This window comes from Atractosteus spatula, chromosome 8 (genome assembly GCF_055471065.1).
Source record: "Atractosteus spatula isolate fAtrSpa1 chromosome 8, fAtrSpa1.hap1, whole genome shotgun sequence".
In the NCBI taxonomy this organism is placed as follows: domain Eukaryota; kingdom Metazoa; phylum Chordata; class Actinopteri; order Semionotiformes; family Lepisosteidae; genus Atractosteus; species Atractosteus spatula.
In genome coordinates this window covers 30589824-30617414 of record NC_142713.1, presented here as the reverse complement: position 1 = coordinate 30617414, position 27591 = coordinate 30589824, and the positions used below count along the sequence as shown (strand labels likewise).

At 38.4% G+C, this 27591-nt stretch overlaps 1 protein-coding gene across 1 annotated transcript in view; it reads right to left on the bottom strand.

Moving 5' to 3' along the window:
* large1 (LARGE xylosyl- and glucuronyltransferase 1) overlaps positions 1 to 27591 on the bottom strand; it is a 94878-nt gene that overhangs the window by 49060 nt on the left and 18227 nt on the right. The window contains exon 2 of the mRNA XM_088924145.1: positions 12402 to 12593. Coding sequence (XP_088780271.1) covers positions 12402 to 12507 — 106 coding nt within the window. The 5' untranslated portion in view covers positions 12508 to 12593. The remainder of the gene's footprint in view (positions 1 to 12401; positions 12594 to 27591) is intronic.

Genomic DNA, 27591 nt, shown 5'->3' with positions numbered 1-27591 from the left:
CAGAGCATGGGATCCACAAACTTCAACAACCACTCAATCTACTGCACCCAAAAGGTTCATCCTCTCATGCAAGGAACACAAATGCTCTTCAGATGCTTTAACATTCAGCAGTGGCCATTCATTACAGACAGTTAACAAAAGCAAAATGCCAGGAAATGACCGATTCAAAGCACTGGATGTTCAATTTTCTAACAAATTATTCTGGCATTTAAAAAATGCAAGGAGTAATTTATTGACAAGACAAGCTAAATTTAAGGCACATCAGTCAGCTGCTTAGCTATTCAAGACGGAGGCATTTCCAGCAGTGAAATAACTGGACACAACTTTTACATCTTTTTTTTCCAATTTTCCAATTCAAATTTTGTATAATCATTGTCATCATCCAGCAGATCACTTTTCTCACAGCAAAACCCATTCCTTCTGCATCACCACTTCCAGGGGCCCAGTATTTTATTATGCACCTGACCACATGGGTGGCAGGTCAGTAGAAATCTCAGAGGTTTAAGAAGGAAACCAAGCAGTATACAGTAACATACCCATAACAATACTGAAAATGTACCTAAAGACGATCCTGTTTTCCAATAAATACCTTTCTTTTTTCAAGGTCTTCAGTTAAACCCTACTCCCTCTCTTTTGCTCATTCATTTAAACACACAAAACGGGAACCTTTGCCGTACTAAGGGGCAGCGAAAATAGATTTCAACAATAGCAGTGAAAAGATGGCCTTCTGAGTGGCACAACCATAAAAAGCACTCGCCCAAGCTGTACGATCATGATCGCATGTCTGGGTCGTGTCACTATCCGCACACTGGCTGAGTGCTGCTGAGGGCATGTTGGGATTAGTGAGGCCTAAGCGACACAGCGACCCCTGTGGCCCCCTGGGCACTTGCAGACACAAGGTGCTGTCAGCGTGGGATGCGTCTATTTCAGGCAGAGTGTTAGAAACGACGAGTGGCCCTAAAGTGGCCGGGTTGGAGGAGTCTGCCTACGCTTGCTCATTCTCCCCCGTGTGCGGTCATGGGCTTCATGCAAACACATACAACTGGCAGTTCCAAATGAGTTGTGTATAACAAAAATAATCAGCTAATCTAATTTTAAATAGAAACGGCTGAAGCTACACCTGTTAAGCCCATGAAGTCAAAGTAATGATCACTGATTGTTCCTAAATTAAAATTAAGAAAAGATTGGCTTCTTTTACATAAGAAACAGAGGAAGTATAAAGGTAAGTTATTCAGAATATGCACATATGTGTGAGCGCTGCCTCATTAACTGGATTAAACAAAGATGCAATGAGAAAAACAAATCGATATATAGTGATTTGTACATCTTTTAAAACTTTTGCTGATGCAGGACTCGTGTCTCCCTGATCCTGATTCCTAACTATAGGTGATACAGCCCTCTATTTTTATGTTTCAGTGGCCAAAGAATACAACCATCTGGGTTTTTATTAAATCTTACCTAATTTCTCAGCTTGTTGCAAGTTGCCTGCACTTGCTTTAAAGGAATTTTTTTTTCAAATCTAAGCCATCATTTCCTCCTGACTATTTAATTTAGGGTGGCATGGTGGCACAGCGGTTAGCACTGCTGCCTTGCAGAGCTGGGACCCTGGGTTCAATCTGGGATGCTACCTGTGTGGAGTTTGTATGCTCTCCCTGTGATCGCTTGGGTTTCCTCCAGGTGCTCCAGTTTCCTCTCACAGTCCAAAGACATACTGGTAGGTTAACTGGCTCCAGGGAAAACTGACCCTGACGAGAGAGTGCGTTTGTGTCTGTGCGTGTCTTGCGATGGACTGGTGTTCTGAGAAGCGTGTATCCTTACTTGTGCCTGTTGCTTTCTGGGATTGGCTCCAACTCCCTACAACGCCGTACTGGATAAAATGGATGGATATTTACTGTAACTTAATGTTCATGGAGTTTAAAACAATAGCTACTATCATGCCACACATTCCTTATGCAGCATTATGCGGTACATTCTTCTGTAAGTTGGCAGAGTGGGGAGCATGTGTACAGTATGTATAGCAGGGTGTCTGGGCTCCAAGTGTGTCTCCAAAGACGCTCACATTCAGGTTCTCCTAATCAAGCCATGAAAACTCCCACGAGCCCTGTTCCATCTGGGACACACCAGCTGTGCAATTCAATATGAGGATTAAAACTACCAACCCAAAGAAAAGTAAAGCAAGTGTCAAATGAAGACTGCACTGGAAAGACCCAGGTGTCTGGGTGCATGAAATGTGATTCTGTGGAGTTTGGGTATTTGCATTAAAAAGAGTTCATGGTAGGTGTTTGACAGACCACGTAGTTTGACTTCAATACTCAGTCTCCCAAGGCAGTAAAAAATGCATGAGCTGTCAGGTGAGCAGGAGCATATTGCTGAACAATGAGCAGATTGGACGTGCACCTCAAAACCATAGAGCTAAGAGCTGGTGATGCTATGCAGGCGATTTATTTTAACTCAAGAATGCACCTCACCTTCACTTAATATCTAGATGTACAGTACTGACTATAGGCATTCAGCAGAAAATAGTTTCCAAGAGTAAACTGCCTCACAGTATATCCCAGTTTTGAAAACTCGTGCTTACTGTAAAACCGATGAATGTTAACATAAGCTAATTATATCTGTTGTCCAAGAAATTAAATATTACTATAAGTAATGGTAATATTTAACTATATGATATTGCTTGTTTTCATGAACGAGTGTTAAATGGAAGCAACTAGGAAGAGTGTTTTTCAACTCAGTGGTGACATTCACTATGGAAACTTGCTCAACGGCAGCTTTATGCTTAAAAGAATGCCCATGATGGACTGGCCCATGAGCTCCTCTCTCACCAGCAGCTGTGTGGAATAGGGTTAGGGGACAGGGCTCATAACTAAAAGGACAGGAGACAGGACCTTGAACGGGGCATTACATGTCGATTAATCCAGTAAAATGCACTGTTTTAGAAATGGATACAAATCTAAACTGCTTTGTAAAAAAACATCAGCCACACTAACGATCTTAGTCCTGGTCTGACTAGCCTTTAGCAGATTCTCCCCTAAAAGCCCTGAGCAATGGTGAGAGCTGCTGCTGGAGAGCAAAAAGTCTTCTTTCTCTACAGCTACAGTACATTGTTTAACTGTACCTACATATTTTGTTTCTCCCCACACAGGTTGGAGTAACCTCATACAGACTTTTTCATCTCGACCTACTAGAGTTCTTGCTTTATCCACTGAGTAAAAGGATGAGCCAAATTATGAGTTAATTTCAGATGACATTTCAAAACGGTCCCTTTGCATGTCACATTAAGTGCAGGCTTACTGAAAGCATTAAATCTGAAATGAACAAAGGTAGCAGAAATTGTAATGAGGAGCTTTAATTTCCATCGAACATTTGCTGAATTATGTGAGCTTTCTGCTGTGTGCTTTAGTCCCCTTTGTCAACCTGTTATTCAGCTAAAAGATACAGGTAGGCCGACTCAATAGTTTGAACATTTCACTTCAATTAATTATGTCACACTAACAATTTAGGACATTGCCACCTTTAGCTGATATCAAGGTGCTCTGAGTGTATTTGCATAATGTACTACTGCATGTGCTTCCACGGTAGCATAATAAAATGTACCAGCATACATGAGCAACAAATGAACTGACAGCATCTCCACCTTGATCTGCCACCAGCATAAACACATATTTGAATGAGGGTAAATGTAAAGATTAAATAAACAGAACGCACAGTAGCCACTGCCAAATTACCTGCCAATATCGGATGTATTCTAACACTGGATACTGCAGATTTCGCAGTGGCCAGTGACCTGAACAAGTACTTTGATTTCTCAGAGACTTGATATATTTTTGATATTCTATTCTGCAGCGTCAGCTCTTGTGAAGGGTGCTGAAGAGACATGCTGAAGTCCTTCACACAATGACAGAAGAGAGAGAGCTAAAGTCAAAGGTATAACATTCCTCAGGTTATCTTTTAAAATAGGATCTGGGTGCTCAGATCCCCAGATCGCTTAACTGTCAAACTCTTGCAGAATAAAACTGGGAGGAAAGATGGAGAGATGCTGCCAAAATATGAAAACAAAATCTTGAAATGGTTTAACAGTGCCTTAAATTCCACCTCGAAAATCTTATTAGCAAGAAATTGTATAATATTTGTATGTACAAGTACAACCTTTATTTAGCAAAGGTGTGCTTTCTAGAACAAAGAAATGTTTACTATGACACTTAAGACATTAAATCTTCATTTTTTTTCATTAAGAATACTCAATGGAATAATTTAAACTATATCAAACTATATATGCAGTACAAGCAATTCATCTGCCAATTAATTCACCTGTAAGATTATGAAGGGTAAGGTTAAGTTACAATGTAACATTCCCAATCAAAAAAGAAACAAGAATGTTGATGCACCTGGACAAAAGTGTACTGCCAGCCTAAGATGAATAACCGGCTGCCTGAATCCAGTCACAGATTATGATTTTCTAATTTTGCTGAAAAATTGACCAGCAGCCAGGTAGCCGATTTCTTGGCCTTCATGTCTCCTGCTGTATTCAGGCATGTGTACAACTGACTAAATTGGGTCCCACAGAGGCTAAGAGTGTGGGAGATGAAAAAAAAAAAAACTGATGGAGAAGGAGAGAGTTGGAGTGGGAGTGATTGGGTTAGAGAGCTTTTCAGCAGCGTAGCGATACACTGAGTGAAATGTGATATGGGTCACAATTTGCAAAAGTAAACATTTCGCAGCTTGTGCAATTCATTTTCCTGGTACATTTGACCAAAATATCACCAAAGCCACAGGTCAGCGTGTTAACATATAGGAAAAGTTAGAACCGTTTTTTGATTTAGTTTTCACAGAGAATTCAATGTAAAAAATGCTAAAAGTAATCAACTCTAAGATGACTTTTTGTAGCTGATAAATGCTAGAATTCAGTAAATGCCTTCTTAAGCTAGCCCTGCTGTAGACACCCACGCTGAAATGGGCGAGTGTCATCTCAGTGGTGATCTAAGCCCCTACCCAGGAAGGGACAACTGATGGAGAAGGAGAGAACGCAGAACCTGTTGCTTCTTGTAGCATCTGCACAAGTTTAAACACATGACTGTCATATTGTACTTCTTTTCTACATCTGCTTTCAGGTGTTGATTTGTACAAGTAAAGCACTCAAGTACTTCATGAACCTTGTGCATGTACAGTATATTTTACTGTATGTACTGTAGTACTGTATGTTCATATTCATACAGTGCATAAGCCTCACCTATTAGAAATCCCCTTCGGTGGGATCCCTTTCTTTCAGTAAGTGCTCAGTAAACAGGGTGGCAGAGATTACTGGTATATGGTGAAGGTATTTCACATATAAAACTTTTATTTTCTTGACATTTATTTCCAACTGCAAGACAGGCTTTTATATTGACATTTATGGTCTGTTCCTGCAATCTGACATCTAGGAAAACTGAAAGTGGGCTCACAAAGCTGAATTGGTGGTTGTCAGTTTCTTCAAAAAGATGTCTTTTGGGAACAAAAGTGAGCTGAGTCAGTTCTGTCTGCAAATGTCTGACAGTGCCCTAGATGTTGCGCTGAGTGTTGTGGCACGACAGTATTAAAATTTGCTTTGATGCTTAGAGCTTCGGCTGCAGTGTGAAAAGATTTGAAGACAGGTAAATAGCAAACCTTTATTTAGTGGTTAAAGACCGAGTGTTTTATCTGGTCACAGTGGGCTTCTAAAGTTTGCAAATACACACTGATTCCTCCATCACAACATATTCATTTTTAAAAGAATCCTTCACCTCACCAAACTCGGTAAGTACAGATGACATCCACAAAATTAAAACTGAAAAGTGAAGCCACATTAATCTTTAAGTTTGTGAAACCTTATATCTTTAAATAAATTCAAGGCATTTAAATAACTTGAAAAAATATAAATATAAATATAAACACTGCATGAGAATGCAAATCCAGAATTTATATACCCATACAGATAACATTAATGTATCTGGTCATGTTTTGCATTTTGTTTGGTTTTGCTATGCAATCATTCAGTACTCCAAAGCTTTGCTTATGCAATTACTACAATAAGTATAATATGTGCACGTGATATAAAACCACATATAGCTTCTAAGGTGAAGTGTGTGGCCCAACAGTCTGAAACTGAGATGCATTAAATCAGATGTATTTTACCTTTATTTACACATTGTCCCACAACCTCCAAGTGAATTTTTTTTTCTGAAAAGTAATTATAAATGAAAACCTACAAAATAGGTTGGATAAGTGCACACCCCCCTTGGTAACAGGAATTGTAAATTAGCTCTCGTGTAACCAGTTGCCTGCCAAATCACACAACAACCTAATTAGTCTCTACAAAATGTGTTACTTTGAACAGTGTGTATAGACTTTCTAAAGGCACTGTACTGAAGGTACTTATTCCAAAATAAAGGACATACATACTTTAAATTCCATTTTATATCAGTCATAAGAAGCAAAAGACAGCACTATATTCCTTTATGCTCTGGAACACTTCCAGCTTTCCCAGTGATTCCAGGTTTTTGGACATCTCAAACAGTGGAGGAATATGGGTATACAAGTCCCTAAATTGAGAGACTGCTTGCAATGAAGTTGGGATATGTCATCATCGTGAATTTTCTACAGATCAGGGGACACTTGGCCAAGATCTTCTGGGTTTGGATGGATGTTTTTTGGACGGAGTGTCTCTGGCTTGCCGTACAGCAGTGAGCTGTGACTAGTCTATCCCCTGTCTGATGCTTTAACTGTATGATTTGCACTGTGAAACTTACAATAGAAAAAAAGACACCTTGCATGACAATACATGTTTCACCTGAAACATATATCTCTCCTTAAGCTTATTAGCAATTTGTCAATTTTCAATAAGTGGAGATCTGAAAAACACTTTTTTTAGAATAAGGATTTAGCAATCCTGAAAAATTCAGCTTCCAGGTTGTTGCAATGTTTTCTTGGAAACCCATCTCTTTCCATGGACATCAATGTAAAAACATTCAAGATGCTCATGCTGCTTACTGACAAGTCTGTTTCCAAAATTACATGTCTGGCCTTTAGATTTCTGTTAACGTTTTTATCAGAATCAACTCACATTAGCTATCACAGTGTGCACATTATGCTCTTGATAATTTTATTTCTTACTTGCTGTATTTAATGTACTGTATTCCCAATGTGAACCTGCCTCTCACCAAAGAAGCCTGTGTTCTGGAGGCAGGAATCTGGCACTTGTGCAAGTTGAAAAAGGGTACCAAGCCAAGCCTGTCGAGGTGGACCGTGAACCTGATTTCAAAGCTGAGTGGAGATGTCAAACTGTAAAAAACAGACAATATCGAAGGGCTGTTTCTTTTAATCTTGCACACTTCAGTAGCATCTGTAAGTAATTCAACTTCTTATTTCTCAGGTCTTCAGACAGATTTGGTACATTGTGTTGTTTTTTCCACTATGCCCTGAATATGCCATATATTTGGGTTTAAAGTGTTTTGTCTTTTTTAATTCTACTAAAGCTGTATACGGCAGGCTATTGTGGTCAGTGAGTTTCAGCAGTGATCTCTTCTTTGACAGGACATTCAAGACATTGTTGTTCTATGACTGAGTGTGTCTACCTTTTTGTTTCAAACACATTTTATGTGAGTATCTGGAGGATTTATCTTTGTCTTTAACAATGTATAAATACATGTACTTGACATGAAATCAATCCTTTTTATGTTTAGCTTCTGGATGTAAACAATTTTATTTTCCAGTGAAGAGAAAGCTTCTTATATAAAAAAGAGAAAGCTTTTTATATAAAAAATATATATCCATGACAGAATATGCTTGACAAAATACAGTTTGTAATACATGTTTTGTAAAGTATGGATCTCCCAGATGCAATTTGTGCCACTCATCTGTCAAAACAAAGCAGGTTTTGAAAGGAAGATGGCATACTCCAATTCTGCACATAGAAGAACCAATATGTAGAAGTATACTTTTTGAGAATTGAATGAAAAACAAAAGTAAAACTTAAGAGTTGAATGAAATCTAGTTGTCCAGGATGACATGCTCTTGTAGTATTTTCAGATATTTATGGTTTCTGACTCTGATTATTACCAAACTGCTATTATTTTAGTTCAAGTAGGTAGCTGCATCAGCATGTACAGCTTGTAAAGGAGCAAGTGAAGGTTTATTCCACGCTGAAAAGAGAAGAAAAGAAACACAATGTTTCGGCAGTGGAGCCTTGTTCGGGTGTTAACAGAAACATTGTGTTTCTTTTCTTCTCTTTTCAGCAGGAATAAATCTTTACTTGTTCCTTTGTTATGATTTTAGCATAGTGTTGTAGAAATCAAATGGCTATACCATTTTCACCACCTTAAATTGCTGTTTATATCCTGACAACAGTGTTTGTCTTACAACACTAAGTGCTAGACCTTACTTCCTCTTCCTTCAAGATGTAGTGCATTTTATTACCGTAGGGCACAATACATGTGCCATATTGAAACTACCATTCTGTATTTTCCAGCATCACTGGATTGAAAATAAGTCCTTCTGCGGTCTCTAGGTTGTCAGCTTAACAGCTATTAAAGCATAAAGGTCTGAAATTGGTCTTGTCAAGTCTGGTGTTCCTCAGGGCTCAATACTGGGCCCCTTGCTCTTCAGCATTTACATGTTTCCACTTGGTCAGCTTTTAAGATCACATGGCCTCAGGTATCATTTCTATGCTGATGATACTCAAATATACATCAATACCAAACCTGACACTGATGTGATTGTCTCTATTCTGTCTAATTACATCTCTGACATCATAACTTGGATGACTCAAAATTTCCTTCATCTTAACTGTGACAAGACTGAAGTCATGCTTATTGGCACCCCCCATCAACTTGGTAAAGCCAATCCTGTAACCCTATCTGTAGATGGTTTTGTACTTGAGCTTCAGTGTAAATTGAAAAACACTGGGGTGATATTCGATTCTGGCTTAACATTCAACCCACATGTGCAGCATATTGTCAAAACATATTTTTTTCACCTCAGAAATATCGCTAGACTATGCCCTATGCCATCACTAACTGTGGCTGAAAAGCTGATCAACACATTTGTGTTCTCTCGAATTGACTACTGTAATGCTCTACTCGCTGGGGTATCTACTGTAAATCTACGAACTGCAGTATGTCCAAAATTCAGCAGCCTGAATCCTGACCAGGTCTAGTGCAAGTGATCACATTACTCCTATCCTGGAGTCCTTGCACTGGCTTCTTGTCAAATTCCGTGTGGACTTTAAAATCCTCATGCTCACCTATAAGGCTCTGTATAGCTTGGCACCTCAGTACCTGTCTGAACTATTATCGCCCTACTCCCCACCTCGCAACCTTCTCTCTTCTAATTCTGGTCTCCTAACTGTCCCCCAAGCCTGTCTACATTGTATGGGCGACAGGGCCTTCTCCTGTTATGCCCCCAAGCTCTGGAACTCTCTGCACAAGGATATCAGAGAGTCACCTTCTCTAAACTCCTTCAAATCCAGACTCACAACCTTCTTCTTTAGAAGAGCCTGTAGTTAACTGGTTCCATTCTTCACCCCTCTGCTCTTCTTAGTACCACCATCCACAGTCTCCTCTGTATATTTAATTGTGTTTTATCTTGTGTATTCTTTTTATTTATTGTTGTTGTCATTCTGTAAAGCGCTTTGAGAAGCCACCTTTAAAGGACCTATATAAAATAAAGTTTATTATTATTATTATTATAAAGAGTTTGTCTACGGTGTAGATACTGTATGTACACCATTGAAAGAGTTAAATTATTACATTTTTTAGTCTTTCGCAAAATAATTGATGTAGTTGCTGCACATCAGCATCTCATCAGTCCATTAACAGTATATTTATATACAGTACAAATATATGCACTTTTTTGAATGCATCAAGACAGAGCTGATGAACCATGTAAACAGCATACAGTACAGTATGTCATTCTTGTTTAGATGCACTCTGGCTTTCATTTGTTGTGGTTGCTATAGAGACCTATTTTAAACCTAATGTTCAGAATGTATCTCTTTTCCCTGTAAATCTTGTGTTTTTAGAAAATTATAATAATCTGTAATTAGCATTTAAGTCAAATGCCTGTACAATTCCGTTATCTTAATAGCTGCCACTAGACAACTGAGACAGTCCACTTCCTCTTTTGCACATTAATAAGGTTTCGAAGGCTCAAGCACAGAACTGCAAACCAAATCAAGTATCAAACATTGTAAAATAGAGTTCTTGTTCACATCAAAAATTATATCCTTCTGGCATTGTTGGTGACTCTTTAAAAGCATCATCATACATGAAAAATAAACCAAGGACAACTAATAATCACCTGATAATCAAATAAATTGGTGAGTGTTTTGTTATTCATACAGTCCAAAAATGTAAGTTAACTCGACTGAAGACATAAGTACAGCAAAAACAGTTCAAAATGAAAATTTATGCATGATATGATGCACAATGTTTAGATACTGTTTATCAGTATGCATCACAACACCCCCTGCTTAGAAAGCAACTATTTAATGGGAAGGACATTAAAATATTCTATTTATTTTATGGTCCTCCGAAATTAAGATGATCTGAACACTACAGTTTATAAATGAGTATACAGTATGTGCATTTCTGGGATGGTCAATTTTTCTTCCATGAACAATCAAAACAATTGTGAGGGACCAACATCGACAGAAGAAGAATGCGAGTCTTCTGACTAAGACAAAGCCACACGGTGAATAATATGCAACAAATGATTACTGAAATTACATACTATGACACACTGAACATTAAGTGCATGAGATTTAATTGTGCATGTCAAAAAAGCTACATTCAAATATGGGTTTGGTTAAGACTGAAGTGATAAAGATTAGACTGATTTTAAATTCATATGCCTTAAGAAATGCACATAGCATTTTTATGAGCCACAATAATAATGCATCTATTTAACTGAACAACTCACTCTAAGACACGGAGTCTGTTTTTTGCTCAAGTGATAAGCCCCTTAATTTCTTTTACGTTCCAACAAGAAGGAATTACTCTGACTGCTTAACTGCTTTAAAAGGGAAGTAAGTCAGAAATTACAACAGATACTATAAGGAATATACGACTTAGATTCATTTCCCCATGAATGTGTCACTTTTACCATTTCAAAAGTTTGTCTGTCACTTTGCCTACCCTTGTCGGGCTGGAGAATATGACTATCTTCCCTCTATTTTGGAAAGTAGGAAAGACTGCAAAACTTTGAAAAGACTATTATGAAACGATGCTACTTTCAGGGGTACAAATTGTACAAGGGGTATAAATTTGATGAGAGCTGTGGAAATGCACTGAATTTCTGCGTCACTTAGAAATATAGAACTCATAGGGATTTTTAGGGATGTAAAAGTCTGAAAAGTGATGGTAAAAGGCAAGGTATGATATGATGTTGTCAATTTTTTGTGAATATTTGTTTTCAAGCAAAAGTATTATATCCTGGTTAATCCTGAGACATTTCTTGCAAAGAAACATGTTGTGCCTGTAAGGTATAAATGCCAACCATAATCATATGTAATCTTATGCTCCTATAAGCGGACACAAGCTATTCCCTGTTATGAAATAAAATTTGTAAGAAAAAGACAAACTACCAAGTCAAATAATTGCTTCTTTTCCATTTGCAGGAGTTCATGGGCCTGATTCAAATTTACGGTTTCCGTGGCGACCATGACCTCCAAGCCAAAATTGCAGCCTTAATCATAATTAATATTTTGATGGATGCAGAAATTCAGTCTCCTCACACAGTCATTACAATGCTGCCCAAAACCCCTGAACTCAACTACCCCCCCCTGCTCTGATCAAGTTTAGGCAGGCTATATTAACTCACTAATTTGAAAAAGGAGAAATGTTAATTGAAGTTAAACATTAATTTGGTGTATCTTATGTTTCTAAAATCAAATTTACTAAGAGCAAGATCTTCATTTAATTAAATACATATCTCTAAACCTAATGTGCATGAAAATATAATAACCAGGGTACGCCATGATATTTGGTGAAAACTGATGAGCACATTTGTGATTAGGTTACAGAAAACCTTGCAGCGAGGAAACTCCTGAAAATTAGTGGGCTGAACTTTACAGTACAGCAGCTCACGACACAGGTACTTTACAATACAAGGTTTTGCCCTTGTTACTCTTCACTTTGCATAGCTAAAATGCTGTTTTCTGGGGAATGATATCAACTGTATTGAAGTATTACCAACCCCATGCTGCCACTTATCTGCATTCACAAAAGAGACTCACATTTAAACATGTTACATTAATAAACTAACAAATGTTACAGCATTTAATAAGCATATAAGAACTTATTTTTGCAAGTGTTAAAACGAGATGCTTATGAAACTCCTTCACTACAAGGCTCCAAGTACAGTGGCGCTTGTGAGATGAGATACTGTACCTTGGAAGTTTCCAGCCGACAGATAGAGCCAGGTGAGAGCTGGAACGAAAAGCAGAACTAGAGAGGCAGCAAGGAACTTCCGGCGCCCTCGACACATTCCCAGCATCCTCTGCGGAGCGCACGATGGTCTCAGAGTGCGGTACAACCTCTATGTGGGCAAGAGCTGGTTGCCAGGGGGGCGCATGGCACAGCCTTTAAGACAAGAGGGGAAGAGAAATAGTTAAGAATCCTCAACACACAAAACTCAGGTAAAATAATATGCGCAAATAAAATCCACAAGTAACATTTAAACCTCTCCAAAAAAGGCAATAGACATGCTACTGGGTCCGATCTGACGTTCCTCTGGGGAGCATATTTGGACCAAATGCTATCGACAGTGTTGATGAACATTACTTTTAAAAGTAATCTATTACAGTTCCAAGTTAAATATGTAGCGGGTTACTTTTAAATTTATTGGAAATTGAGTTAAACTATTTTTATAAGGTACTGTAATATATTACTTTACATAAGTACTCACAACACCACGTAGATCACTGTAACTGACAGATTTTTAAAAATACTTCCTCCCAATTTCCTGTGGCTTTAAAATGCAATTGCTTACACAATTATGGTCATATTTTAAAAGTACCTTTCCACAGTACTAGCTATCAAAGCATTCGGTCCTGTCTGTGTCAAATACCAGCATGCTTTTTGGCAGTTATGTCTACAATTTTGATTGTCGTCAAAAAAATACATTGCAGGCAGCAGTGTCAGAAGAACAAAGAACTTCCTCTTCAGTTTTGTAGTTTTCATCAGTATTATGTGGTAGGCAATCGTGTTTAATTCTGACTAATTTGCTAATAACACATGCAAAGCCTCTAGGTGACTCACAGCTGATCCGGATGAAGTATCATGTAAAAGTAACACCAATCTAATCAGAATCAACTGTTCTCATAAGAATAAAATATTCTGGATAAGAAATAGCAGTGAGAATTTTTCCATTATTAAAATCAACCTTTTGATTTCCTTCAGATTTATCTGCAGGTATTAAGACTTTCTATATGAAAGTTCAAGATCTAAAAGAAAAATCTGACCAACTATGTGATTTGGATTTTTCAGAATCACCAGGTGATTAAGCTTTTCATCATGAGATCAATAATGTTCGTGTGGTCGTCTTCTGAATGGAAAACGCAACAAAACTGCAGTTACCAATTTCAATATCACCATGAAAATTCGAAAGTGGATCCATGTGATTTCAGGCACTGCCAGTCTAAAAAGCTATGTTTATCTGCTTATGAATGTGACTCTTTCTACAGAAAAGACATGATATACTGTATGCAGGAAATCCTACCACGTAGAAATGAATGTCTCCTTGCAGACTTAAATGTATCTCAATAATTATGGCAGCTTTGTTTTGGCAATTCTTTTTGTTCCTCAAATAAAACTAAATCCCTCCATTTCTGCCTCATTGTGTCAAATAGGTGGAGTTATCTGAGCTGTCAAGGTAACCAAGATTAAAATACCGCTAACCAAAAACAAAAAAATATAGATAGTATCTTGGCATTTTATTTCTTGCACAAAAAAAGAAGTTACAAAGCATTTAAATAGTACCAGCCAACCATTTTCGAACTGTTTTATCCAATACAAGCTTGTGAGGGAGTCGAACCTCAATCCTGTAAACAATGGGCACAAGGCAAGATACAGCCTGGACGGGACACCAGTTCACTACTAAAAACACACAAACAAGCACACACTCGCTCAAACCAGGGTCGATATTCCCAGAAGCCAATTAACCCACCAGTATGTCTTTGGACTGTGGGAGGAAAACAGAGCACCTGGACGAAACCCATGCATACTTGGGGAGAACATGCAAACTCCACACAAACAGCACCCCAGGAACAGAACCCAGGAGTCCAGGGCTGCAAAGCAGCGATACTGACCACTGCACCACCATGCAGACCTCATTAAAACAGGACTGTTTTTCTTAATTTAAACTGGAGCACCACTAAAGCCTAAAACAATTGAAGAAGCCCCAGAAATTGTACTGTAGCTCTTAAAGTGATTAGCTTTAGACATTTCAATTCCCTGAGAAAAGCCACTGTCTCACCAAGCCTAATTTTGTAACAGCAATTGAGGTCCTCTCTAGCTGAATGGTTCAGACACCAAACATATCAAAGTGTTAAAAAAGAAAGAATATTATTCATTCTCAATTAAAGTTTCAACAAAACTCAAGTGAGTTATCTAGTGTCTGCAGAAGGGCATGCTTTAAAAAGAAAAAAAAGGAAGCACTGGATTATGGCCATCTGTGTAGCATACTTTCTGAGATCACCTCTGTTCCTCCACAAAGGTCATGAAAATCTAATAATACAAATAAGCAAAAGGTCATAACAGCAGCAGTTACCACCAGAGCTTTGATAACCGCTGGGTTAGAACAGCACACACTTTGATAATAAAGGAAAATGTAAAGCCTTATCAAAGTCACAAGAACTGATTAACAGCATTAGACCAGCTAACCTTATTTCAAAACATAATAACAGTTTGCACTGACATAAATTCTGTTATTCAGAAAATGGTTGAAATAAAATAACATCTATAACCACAATCGTTAAGAATCGGAATGGCTATGAAATAGCCTACTTTGCAAGTGGAAATTTATACCTAGCTGGGCTAAGATTTATTGTAGTTATTCTTAGAACTCTCATTAGTGGTTTTGGAAGCATTTAACATTGAGAACAGGAGCACGTCTTTACGCAAAAGGTTGTGGAAGTGTGGAACAAGCTACCTAGCCATGTTGCTGATACCCTGGTTCCTTTCAAGAAACAGCGGGATGAGACCCTTAGATAAATTAACAGCTAGCTACACTGTGGACTAGAGAGGCTGAATGGCTTCCTCTCATTTGTAACCATTCTTATGTTCTTATCTTATTAATTGGGTACCACAGCTTTCAAAGCACAGTATGAAGTTGCTATAATGGATTCTCAGCAACAGCCTGTCAGACTCTTAAAGGTGTGTTTTGAAAACCCTTTCATAGCAGAACAGAAGGATGCAAATGAATAAATTTACAGAATGTTAATAACTCTACCTTTATGATCACATTTATTCAATACCCAACGTTTCTCTGAAACAGAGCCACTCCATGCCATTATTATGCTGTCATATGAAAAAGAAGCTGAAAGTGAGCCTATCTGTTATGCGGGACAGGCCAGACAACTGTGAAGTATCTGAGAGGATATAAACGGAGCCATTCCATTTGTGCTTATTAAAAAGATTAAATTTTAAAACAGGCCCTGTTCCTGACTATTAAGAAACCTGGTCTACAGTATGTGAGGTTTGTCACACATGAGAGATCTATGAAAGGATACATTCTGATACTGAATACTTGACTTGAAGATTCCTTAACCTTCTTGCATTATTATTCTTGTTAGAAATGTACATCAACGGCATGATGCTTCCCAAACTACTGCACACAAGCAGGAGAGATGAATGCTGCTCTCGCGGTGACACAGATTAAGTCATAGATGTTCCACTCAGTCTCCTGGGAAAAAGCTGCTTGGAAACAGAGGGAGAGGAGAAAGGCTGAGGAAAGGCCTCCTACAGAACAGAAAGGTGGAAAGTGAAGAAGTCTGATTATGTAATGGAGTCTTACACAGAGACCTGCACCACCCCCAGTTCCTACTTAACTATTCTTCAGCATCTTGATAACAGCTGAGACACAGCAGTCAGGCACTGCACAAACAATCTCTCACAATTTTCTGCTTTTAACATCAAAGCAATGAGAAAAAAAAAAACTTCGACAGCTTGTTTATTGAGCAGGCTACCTTCTGGGAGAAGGGACCCTCCCTCAGGTCTGACAATTCGACGAGTGTGAATTACAGTCATGGAGACAATGGCTAAAGGGACTTCTGGGTGTGAATTAATGTGGTTAATTCACACCCAAATTATTCATGTTTGATTGATGTGGACAACATTTTTTCATGCCTTCAAGCCACAACAGTTACAATATTTATCGTGAAAACATGAAAATGAATCTCATTTAAGGCCTCTAACTGGTTTAACCTTACTTCATAGATTTCAGTGCACTGTGGATGTACAGTATTAACAACATGACCAGTTGGTTAGATTTTTCAACTGGTTCCCGTTTACAGATGCAAGGTAATAGTCATGATTTAGAGAAGCTGTGTCTGTCGAGCAAACAGGCCAACCTCTCAATCCTCTATTATAATTGCTTACCAAGGTCTCAAAACCAGTGGTCATTGAGAGCAAACAACCATTTTCTCATGTCACAAGAATCTGCAAAAGCTGACCTTACTCGCTTAACAGAAGAGGGTAATGAAAATCAGACTGCAGCTCTCTGTAACTACTGTGTAGAGTCTTCCATTTCCTCTCATCTGCTACATATGCTAAAACTACCAGAAGTTTAAAAATGAACATAAAAATATGATCTTCTCAAAATGTTTGCTAATTTGTTATGCATTACTGTATTTTAAAGACTTTAGGAGACGTCCCTTGACTCATCTTTATGAGTTAATGACATATGTTAAATACCACTAATAGGTTCTTCACATTAGAAATGTAGTAAGATACACCATCATTGCAAAATGTGTGGTACAATGCTAAAAAAATGGGCATATTGGGAAAAGAAGCTTTAGTAATGTGATCTTTGTAGATACCGGGGCAATCACCAAACAGACAAATGCTCTGGTAAGTAACAGACCAGTACACAAACATACAGAGGCAATTTCAATTTTGAAATGCAAATTTTGAAATGCAAAATCCCCTAATTAGGCCTCCATGATCCAGAAAACATAATCAAATATTGATGTCTGGAGTTCAAAGGAGGACTGTCGTGTCAAGGCTGAAGAGGGGGGAGTTCTGAAGGCTAAAGGAACTTCACTTCTTTTACTGCTTAGAACACTTTGCCAAGTAATGTATAAAAGATCACGTAAAGGTTAATTCCAGCTTGAAAAGTAGAAAAAAGAAACAAGATTTCTGCACTTGAGCCTTCTTCTGTTGTCACCTGAACGCGATCATTTCATCAGTTTACTGAGACTGATTACGGGTTTAAGCTTGTAAATCCCTCAGCAGCAGTAAGATTCTAAGGGATTATCGACGTGGATTTAGAAAAGTTAGATCTTACATATCTAGTTTGTTAAGAGTTTCTTATGTAACAGCGGTTAGGGGTAAAACTACAGTATAAGGTACATTTAGGTTTTCAGAAGAAGTTTTGCCAAAGTTACTCTTAAAAGAGTAATTCTCAAACTGAGGAATTTTAGGCATTCAGGGTAATTCTAATCTATTTTATATAGCACCTTTAAAAGTGAGGTCTCAAAGCGCTTTACGGTAAGATTAAAAGCACACAAGGAGAGGAGACGGCATAATTACATAATTACAATTTGAATATAGTAGGACAGCAAGGGGGCAGACACAGAACCTGTTAACTAAAAGCCCTTCCAAAGAAGAGGGTTCTGAGTCTTCATTTGACAGCGCTCAGAAAAGATGACTCTCGGATATCCTTAGGATAGAATTCCAGAGCTTTGGGGCACAGCAGGAGAAGGCCCCATCAGCCACAGAGTGCAGAAGGAGTTGGGGAATATGCTATATTGATATGATACAGTGTATTGATATGCTATATTGATATATACAGATATGAGACAAGAATTAGATGAACGAAGGTTGCAAGGTGGGAAGCAGGACGATAGTAAGGTACCGAGTTATCAAGCCATGTAGAGATTTATAGAGCCTGTGGATTTTGAAGTCAACGAAACCTGATAGGAAGCCAGTGCAAGGACTCCAGGATGGGAGTGATCACTTTCATACGACAATTCTGGCTGCCAAATTCTGGACATACTGAAGTTTGTTCAGTGTGCAGTTAGATACCCCAGCAAGCAGGGTATTACAGTAATCATTTCAAGAGAGATAAAGCATGCAGTCAGAATAAGAATAAGAATAAGAACCGGTTAATGGACAGAAAATAGGCGGTACGGATAAGGGGCAAATACTGAAACCGGGGTGACATAAGTGGAGTGCCTCAGGGACATGTGATAGTACCACTTCTTAATTTATATAAATAATCTAGATTATGGTATAGTTAATATGTCTGTCATTCCACAGATGATACTGAAGTAGCAAACACTATAGGAACTGAAAAAGGGTTTAAAAAACCTAGCAGCCTGTCATCTTTTAATGCAAGAAATAAAAAATAAAAAGGCAAACAATGTTATGCAGTAACGTTAAAGAAGTAGAATTTAAATAAAGGAAAGTTGTATGTTAAAAGTGTACAATGCACTTATAAGATCTCATTTAGAATACTGTGCAAATACTGTCTGGAATCAATCCATACAATCGCAACCAAATACATTCCTACAGTATGCTCAAAGGAATATCCAACAGTGACCGATTAAAATAATTTAACTCTTTTAGTTTAGAGCAGAGAAGATTGTGAGCGGTTGTTATTCAAGTATTTAAAATCCATAAAGGCACTGAATTAGTCGATTCTATGGGCTTCTTCAGAATCAAAGCAAAACACCAGCAGAAACTATAGAGAACTGCAATTTAAACCAAGCACAGAAGGCACTTCTTTACACAAAGCATTGTGTAGTACAGTCTCCCAGCTATATTGCTGGAGCCAATTCCCCATGTTCCTTCTACATCCTATTACCAATTAAGTACTGAAAAAAATAAATCAGCTAGATGGACTGAATGAGCTCATGTTCTTTGTAACCATTCTTATGCTATTATTATTATTATTATTACTTGCTATTATATTTACTAATGGATGACCATGTTCATGAACATTTAAAACACTGAATGCTCATTTTGAAATGTTATCATCATCATCCACCATGATCAGCTTAAATATTAAAGGCACTCATCTTAGCCATATTTTCATATTTGACCTGAAGCTACCCTGCCACATCACAAAGCAGAAAGCTGACTTAACCCAAAACCAGCTTTGGTAAACACTCTGTTTTACTCCATCATGCGAAAGAGAAACGGGCCAACATTACTCTCTAGGGTTCCCACATATTTCAGTTTCACATCTATTGCTCCTTGATATTAAAACAATTTACACTGTCATTATATTAAAATTAACAAAAAAATATGTAGTTGGCATCAAAACAGACTAGAATCTATGAAAAGAAATGTCCACACTGAGTTAGTGTGATGTGCACGAACACTGAGCAATTCAAGAAATACAGGAAGAGTGATTTTGCTTTTCTTGCTTTCTTATGGATGTACTGTATATAGAAATCTAGAGCTTTTTCTATGCTAAAATGCATAGAAAGAATTTTACACTTGATGCACTCAGATCCTGGATCCATAAGGGTAGTGAATTATCGACTGTTGGGTGAGATGTTTTCTGTTCAGAAATGGTGTAATACATACAAAGATAATATACATGGTAACTATTCGAAATGGCTATTGAGGTGTCTCAAGAATAGTCTCGCATCTAGCTAGTTTCAACATTTATACAGTAGCTCTCAGAAGCTTGTTCAGAAGCAAGAAAGGAACTGAAGGGTTTATTCAGGTCTGAGACACACTGTTCAAAGGAATCATGTGGTTTACCTTGATTAATTAGGTTCTGGGTAAATGATGAAGAATCATCAACAGTTGTGGAACACAGGATCAAAACAGGCAGGTAGGGAGGAGAGAGAAGAAGGACACAGGAGAACATACAGCAAGACATAAGAGGAGAAGAGACAAGTCCTTGTCTTAAAGGCTGATCAGAACCAGTTTCTGATCTGGTTGATAGGGAACTGCAGTCCCAATTTCTCCGACCAGTTAGTAAATCTCGGTAACAAATTAAATTAACTAACTTGCCTCGTTCTGAATCCCAGATAATGGCGACAACATTTTACTGTCACTGTGGTTTGAAATGCACTCATCAATGCCAATCCTTTCTAACTCCAAAATATAAAAATAGCGTTGCAGTTCCCCTTTAAGTGCTTGAATCTTTTTAAGAGAGCTTGCCATTCTGTTTAGTTTAGGAAACTGATTATTTGTGTAGAGAACCTCTAGGTTAAAAAAAGGACTTTCCTGGCTAGTTCACGCAGTTTTACAATAGGGGGATAGGTTCTCGTTCATACTGTAGCAGCAGGATTTACAGAGAGAGAGATTTAACTCTAGGCTGTATTCTGTTTGGTTCAGAGGGCAAGTTTATATCTATTTTGGGGCCGGTTAGGAGTTCTATAGGATTTGAATACTTGGTAGCGGTCTGGGGTTCTTTCTGGTTGCTTAGGATGTAGGCCTCCAAGACGCCTTGTTTGTAAATAGTAAAAAGTGAGAACAAAGAACGCGGATGCCTCTAATCATATCAACCACTCTGGTATATTCCTGGCACCATTTATTTTTTTAATTTGAGGGTTAGGATTATTTTAATTATTGATTAACCTACTCAGTCTATTTCTGTACTCCTCTATTTTCATAACCCATATACAATACTCAATTCTCTATTTTAACCACTTTAATCCAATCTAATCGCGTGGAGGGCTCTGGAGCCTAACCCAGCAGGCAACAGGCGCAAGACAGGATACGTCCTGGATAGGACAATCCATCGCAAGCCACACAGACACCAGAGCCAGTTTTCCCAGAACCTAATTAACCTACCAGTTTCTTTGGACTATGGAAGGAAACTGGAGCACCTAGAGGAAACCCATGAGCATATGGGGAGAACATACAGTACAAACTCCACTCAGATAGCTCTATTCATTTCTGCAAAACATTTTTAGAGGTGCCAATACCTTAAAAAACAGTCATTTGATAATAAGAAGGCTACATGGAAAATTATACTATATGTACATAACTATACTTATTTATGAAGCTTGCAATAAAAATACCACAATGGTGTGGACTGTCCTCATTCTAATAAGTTTAAAATCTTACAAGCTCACAATGCTTTTCATTTAAGGTTGATTCAAACTTATATTGCCAAGTGGCATCTCAAAAGATTTTAAAGAAAGTCTTAAATTTATTTTCCAGATTTGTACACCAGCTTAGGAAGACATTCCCATAGGTACAAGGCAATTTAGTGGATAAGTACAAAAAGCTTATCTTCTATCCAGCAATTGTCATAATGGAGCAGTATGTCAGACAATACATTGCTTTTCCCACCTGATATGGTCACATTTTTTCTTATCACTCCTGGGAAACACATATCTCACTCGGCTTTTACACAAATAATCGCCAGGCATCCCAACATCTTCTTACCTCTGATGGAACATTTTCTTTCCCATACCTAAAGAATCATAGCTGAGCCACTTTTCCTGTTTTTCTTTTTCACAGGATCGAATCACACTAGCTAAAGATGTGTGCATTCAACTGAGGTTAGTCAGTCATTATTTCAAGATAAGTGGCCTCACTTTGTCTTGTTCTGCAGCAGCCTAGAATTACAGTTTACTAAATATAAAATGCACCTTTCTATAAGGAAGTATATTATGTTATCCAGAAAACCTTACTTCATTTGAGCTAACGTGAAAAGTAAGGCTTTTTTTACAGCTGAAAATAAACATAACCTGACACTCCTGGCACCATTGAACTACTGCTGCCATTAAATTATAGCCTTTCTTAACAACACTGCATGTGTTATCAGTCAAACGAATCTTTCATTATTGGTTCTAATCTTGTATGAAACATATTCACAACGTAGATAAATTATATTTTATTTTACGCTTTCACTCAGCTAATAAACAGAAAAGGTCAAATATACGCGTAAATTGGCATTTACAGGCCATACAGTACTCCACTGCAGTTTCCCATTTAAACGCCACATAAATCATATCATTTCATAGTACTGATGTGCTTATTGCAATTGCGTCAGTAAAATAACAGTGAATTATTCAGCATATACAGCTGCCAAATTTCTATGATAGCATCCTTTGTTTATTTATGAAGTTTTGGTTTTCCAAGCATGCATGATGGCAGAAAAAATAACATTCTAAGCATCCAAAGAAAACGATCACTTACAACTGCCAACAAATTCACAAAGTTCTTGTCAGGAAAATGCCTTTTTTGCAGCAGGTGCACTGCAATTTCATTGACATGACACACAGGTTAATTATACAGATTAGCATTTGGCATCAACAGGGTTCCTTAACTGGGGCCCTGCAGTGATAATCACAGGCTAGACTACATTAGCGGCAACACAGGTTGTGTATCTACAATGCATACAGTATCTTCCACGAGCTTGATCTGTTTAGTGGCCTCCTATCCCACTCAAGTCATAGAACGCGGGTCAAGGTGTGCCTGTTCAGAGATGCCTCAGCCCTAGATACCACACATTTTATCAGGTCATTCAACAAATGTTCAGTGAGGCTCAAGTCTAGCAAACATGGCACCTATGGCATAACTGTTACGCTTACTTTTAAGGAAAGCCATTACCATACAAACAAGGCCAAGATATGTACACGACCACTTTCAATTTCAGCTTTTGTTTCTCTTGGCAGTTTTTGCCGACTTGTAAATTCATTTTAAAGTCAAAATAAATTTTAAAAAGTCACTTGAAAAATGGCGACGCCTCCCTTCTAATTCAACAAAATGGGACAGGATTGGAAGGGGATGAACAACCTTGCAAAGCACTTGGGCTGGTGATGCGTGATGAGATCTACCCAAGGCGGATCTGACCACCCCCCAGGAAGAATGAATCCCACTGACAGCCCCTTCCTCGTCTCTCCGAGAAACTTCCGTCAAGCTCACCAGATGCCTTTGGCGATCCGTGTGGACACAAGAAAGTTCATTTCCATTGTCAAGCTTAACATTTCCTCCGTCATCTCCGAGTGCTTGCGTGAAATGAAATGTATTGTTTTTGTGCTCATGAGCTCTTCTTCACTGTCTCCAGTGATAAGGTATTGAAGGTTGCAGTTCATACATTACACATAGACTGTACAGTAGTGTGTCCACAGGAGGCATACACTGGTGAGCTAAAAATGGTGTAATAATATACTACTGCCTGTATGCCAAGAACCATTAGGAAACAGAAGACAAATCTTTGCGTCATCACTATCTGGTGTCAGAAGAAAGGACCTATCGATTATTTTGTGTGTGCCTCAAGCATGTGTTTATTTTTGAACAAAAATCTTTTGTTACCTGCCACAAACATTTGGTATTCAACAGGGGGAAAAAAACCAGACAGTTTTCCACAGAAAACACTGATGCTGCTAAGCCAAATCTCTCTTTAAGGTTCTGCAAAAAAGCGGTGGACTGAACCAAAAAAAAAGAAAGAATGTGCACGTTCAGAAAATATTAAAAACACAAGAAGATGAGATATTTAGATATTTCTAGTGTCTGCAGAAACCATATGCACCTTTAACTTCAGTGTTCTGTAACATTTTACAGTTTAAAATATCATTTTGCAGCCAGTTATCATTTCAGCTGTGACCATTTTAATCTACCCTGCAGTACATAACTTGCAAAGTGTGGGAATTCTAGTGTTAATAAGACGTAATGACTAGCTACAGTATCATATCTGCAATTAGCAACTGTATTTAATTGAACATTCCTGTCATACATTAAAATAAGATGGTAAAAAGTTAGAGAGTGACACAAATGAGAGATTAGTGTAAATGACCATATGTCCATTTTCTTATAGGACCCACTACATGCTACATACTGCATAGTGTGCAGTGAATTTGCTCAGCTAATTCTTCTGCAAAGGCATTTGGGAAAGAGGTCTACTGCTGCACTACAGAAATATTAGGGAATACTCTGCAGTTGACCTCCAGCAGCGATTACAGCTGCAACATTTCAGTTTAATTAGATGTTCACAGAGATATGGGACCTCTCAGTGGGTCATCGCGCAAAACATGTAATCTGCATTCTGCCCTTTGGTTCAGTTAGCTTCATGCAACTTGAACTGTGTGCCTGTTCTTTTTAGCTTTTTTCTTCTTCTTTGCCCACCACTGCCACTGCCTATAAGCTCTTAAAGCTGGATGAATGCTCATGCAGTGGGGCTGCTGGTGTATCTTGCTTCTTGTGGGGTCACTGACTTTATCCCCGTTCCCCACAGCACACTGAGGGAAAGGTCTGGTGTTACTACATGAGCAATGTGGAACATACAATGTGCTGAACCATTCCCACTCTTTTGACCGCACAGAATACGGCTAAGTATTTCCAAAGTCTAACGCCACGGTAGTGCTGTACACATCCATTCATCCATTTTCTAACTGCTTCTTCCAATTCAGGCTCGCAGGGGAGCCAGAGCCTATCCTGGCAAGCAACAGGAGCAAGGCAGAGTACACGCTGGTCCATCGCAGGGCATGCACTCACACCAGGGCCCCTTTACCCTGAAGCCAGTTAACCCACCAGTATGCTTTTGGACAGTGATAGGAAACCAGAGCACCCAGGGGAAACCCCCGTGAAGAAGGAGGGAACACACAAACTCCACACAGATAGCACCCTTGGTCTGGAGGCAGCAATGCTGAGAACTATGCCACCAGCAGCACACATACAGTATAAAATCAATGTCGCTTGTCTTACCAAAGTAAAAGGCAAAAATGTCTTCCATATTTAAGCTTGATTTACATCCTTTCCTGTTTTTGTCCCGCTAGGGGGATTTACTACAGCTCACAGATAAATCTACTGTATCTGTGTCCAAAATGATTTTCATCACAGGCTATAGAATATAAACAGATTTTACATTCCAAATTGTTCATGTTTAATGGTTAGAATTGCTGCCTCACAGCATTGGGGCACTGGGTTCAATCCATGGGGTGCTGTCTGTGTGGAGCTTGTATGTTCTCCCTGGGTTCGCATAGGTTTCCTCCCACTATCCAAAGACATTCTGGAGGCTAACTGAAATTTGCCCCTGGTGCAAGTGTATGAGTGGTTGTGCGTGTGTATGCCCTGCAATAGACTAGTGTCCCATCATGTGTGTGTACTCCTTTGTGCATCTTGCCTGCCAGGTTATGCCCCGGCGTCCCTCATGAATTGGACATAAGCCTGTATTGAATGAAGTGGTTAGAAATTGGACAGACATTATAATCAACAATTCTGGTCAGAAGCTATATTTGGGTGCCTTTGTAGCTGTTTGATTTTCCCAATAAGACAAGTACTGCTAGAACACAGCAATAAGACAGCTCACAAATCAAGTGGGATGAAAAAGGCAAGAAAATGGTTAGTAATATCCACTAGTTCAATTGATTTACTTTCAGTTTATTTGTCCTGGTGAAGGTTTTGAAGGCAGCATGTCCAACAGGATGGACTGGACAGAGACTTTTCCCAAGCCTCCTGGGAAACTCCCAAGTGCTCCCAGAACAGCTGATCCAGGGGATAAGCCCGGTAAAAACCCAATGCAAGCCCCTCTGGGGGTATCCCTGGCTTCTCTCTGTTCAGGCGAGTACTCAGTATATTCCAGGTCTCTTCCAGATTTAGCTTGGTTTCTTGCCTAGTCCTGCAGGGTAAGCCCAAGAGCTTCATACAGAAACCCGATTTCAGCTGCTTGTACCCACGATCTTATCCTTTCAGCCATAACAAGAAATTCATTACCATACTGTAGATCACCTGTAACATGGAAGCACATTGATCACTGAACTCAAGGGGCACGTTTTTACAGAGAACTGTGGAGGTTCGGAATAGACTGTATGAGATCCTCTGACGAACTAGCTACTAGCAACCAAACAAGCTAGGTGGGACAGATGCCCTCCTCTTGACAGTAAACCTTCTTATATTCTTATAATCTCAGCAGGTGGTGATACTGCACTTCTGCATAACACAGCTTACATAACACAGTGCTTCTGCTAATAACCTAAAACAGATGCTTATGTACAAAATAAGCAAAACCAAAAGAGCACAGCATAGAACAGCACTCCGGTTTACAGCACTGTGTGTAGAAGCTTAATGTTCTCCACTGAAGGGAAACGGGCATGACTTGCTAGGAAATATTATTCTGTGTTCTGGATAGTAAGTGAGTGCTTTGGACAGCTGATCTTGTTTTCAGAAGAAAGGGCTTCCAGGCACAACCAGAGAGCTGTCACACGAAAGCTGACAGCTACAAGTCCTCTGACTGACAGCAGTGAAGAGCAACTGATTCAAAATGAAAGAGAAGAGAACAATCTCAGACTCTTTCACCAGTTTAGAGTATGTATATTTGATGTATATTTGTGGGATTAACCAGTCATATACATTAATCTACAGTTTCCATTATAAGGACTTGTCTTTGGTTACATACACCCAGAGAAAATACATCACATTTCACTAGACCAACAGTTTTGTCTTTTTGCGCACTCTTGTATATCATTTTACCAACCTTATATTTTATGTTTAGGGTTTTGACATGTTATTTATTTCAACCAAGACTAAATGATTTATTGTGAAGTGTTCAGTACTTCTGGTTAATGCAAAAGAAAAACCAATATAGACATAGGTTATAGAAATAAAAATCTTATAATGGTGCTGAAACAGAGACAATATACTGTAGTACATATATATATATAATTTTAGCCAGAAATAAGTCAGATGAGAAATGGGCACATAATGATTATGTGGCTCCAAAAGCTACTGTGCTGAGAAGCATAAAAAACATCTCTCCCTGAGATTTGGGGTTGAACAGCAGTTTTTTAAACCCTAGTCACGACAGGCACAGGAAGAATCTTCAGGAATAAAGGATTTTCAGGAAAGTGAACTGAAATTTTTCCAAAGTGTACTGAAAAACATGTCAGGAATTAAACAATCTGTGACTAAAGCCAGAAAGGGCAAGAAAGTACTACAAGACAGCAAGAGAGAAGCTATTTAAATGCACATTGTGTAACAGAATTAATTAAATGCATCATAAGGGTCTTTCTGGTAAAACAAATAACAAGAAACAATAGAGATGACTTACAAACTTCAGCTGTCACTGTCTATGCACTCTTGTAATATCTCTTCTGTCTCTGTATTCTGTACAATACAGAGGGACACAGACATGATGCACATGTTTTAAAGACTATGACACAGTCCCAGTGCTACACCTGACATCTGATTTACCTGCTACATAAGACCGTTTAAATAATCATTGCTTCTTAACTTCAAAAGTTTTTATCAATTCCTATAGAACATAATATATTACACATACAAAATCACATTTTACGTTCGATGTTGTTTTGTAATCTATTGATAGTTTTTGAAAACATAATACTGCTCTACAAGCAGAGAAAAAAAAAACACAGAATGAAATCTTACAGTTATCAACAACCTAAAACAGAACACATTGCAATAAGACTTGATCTGAAAGAAGAAATCC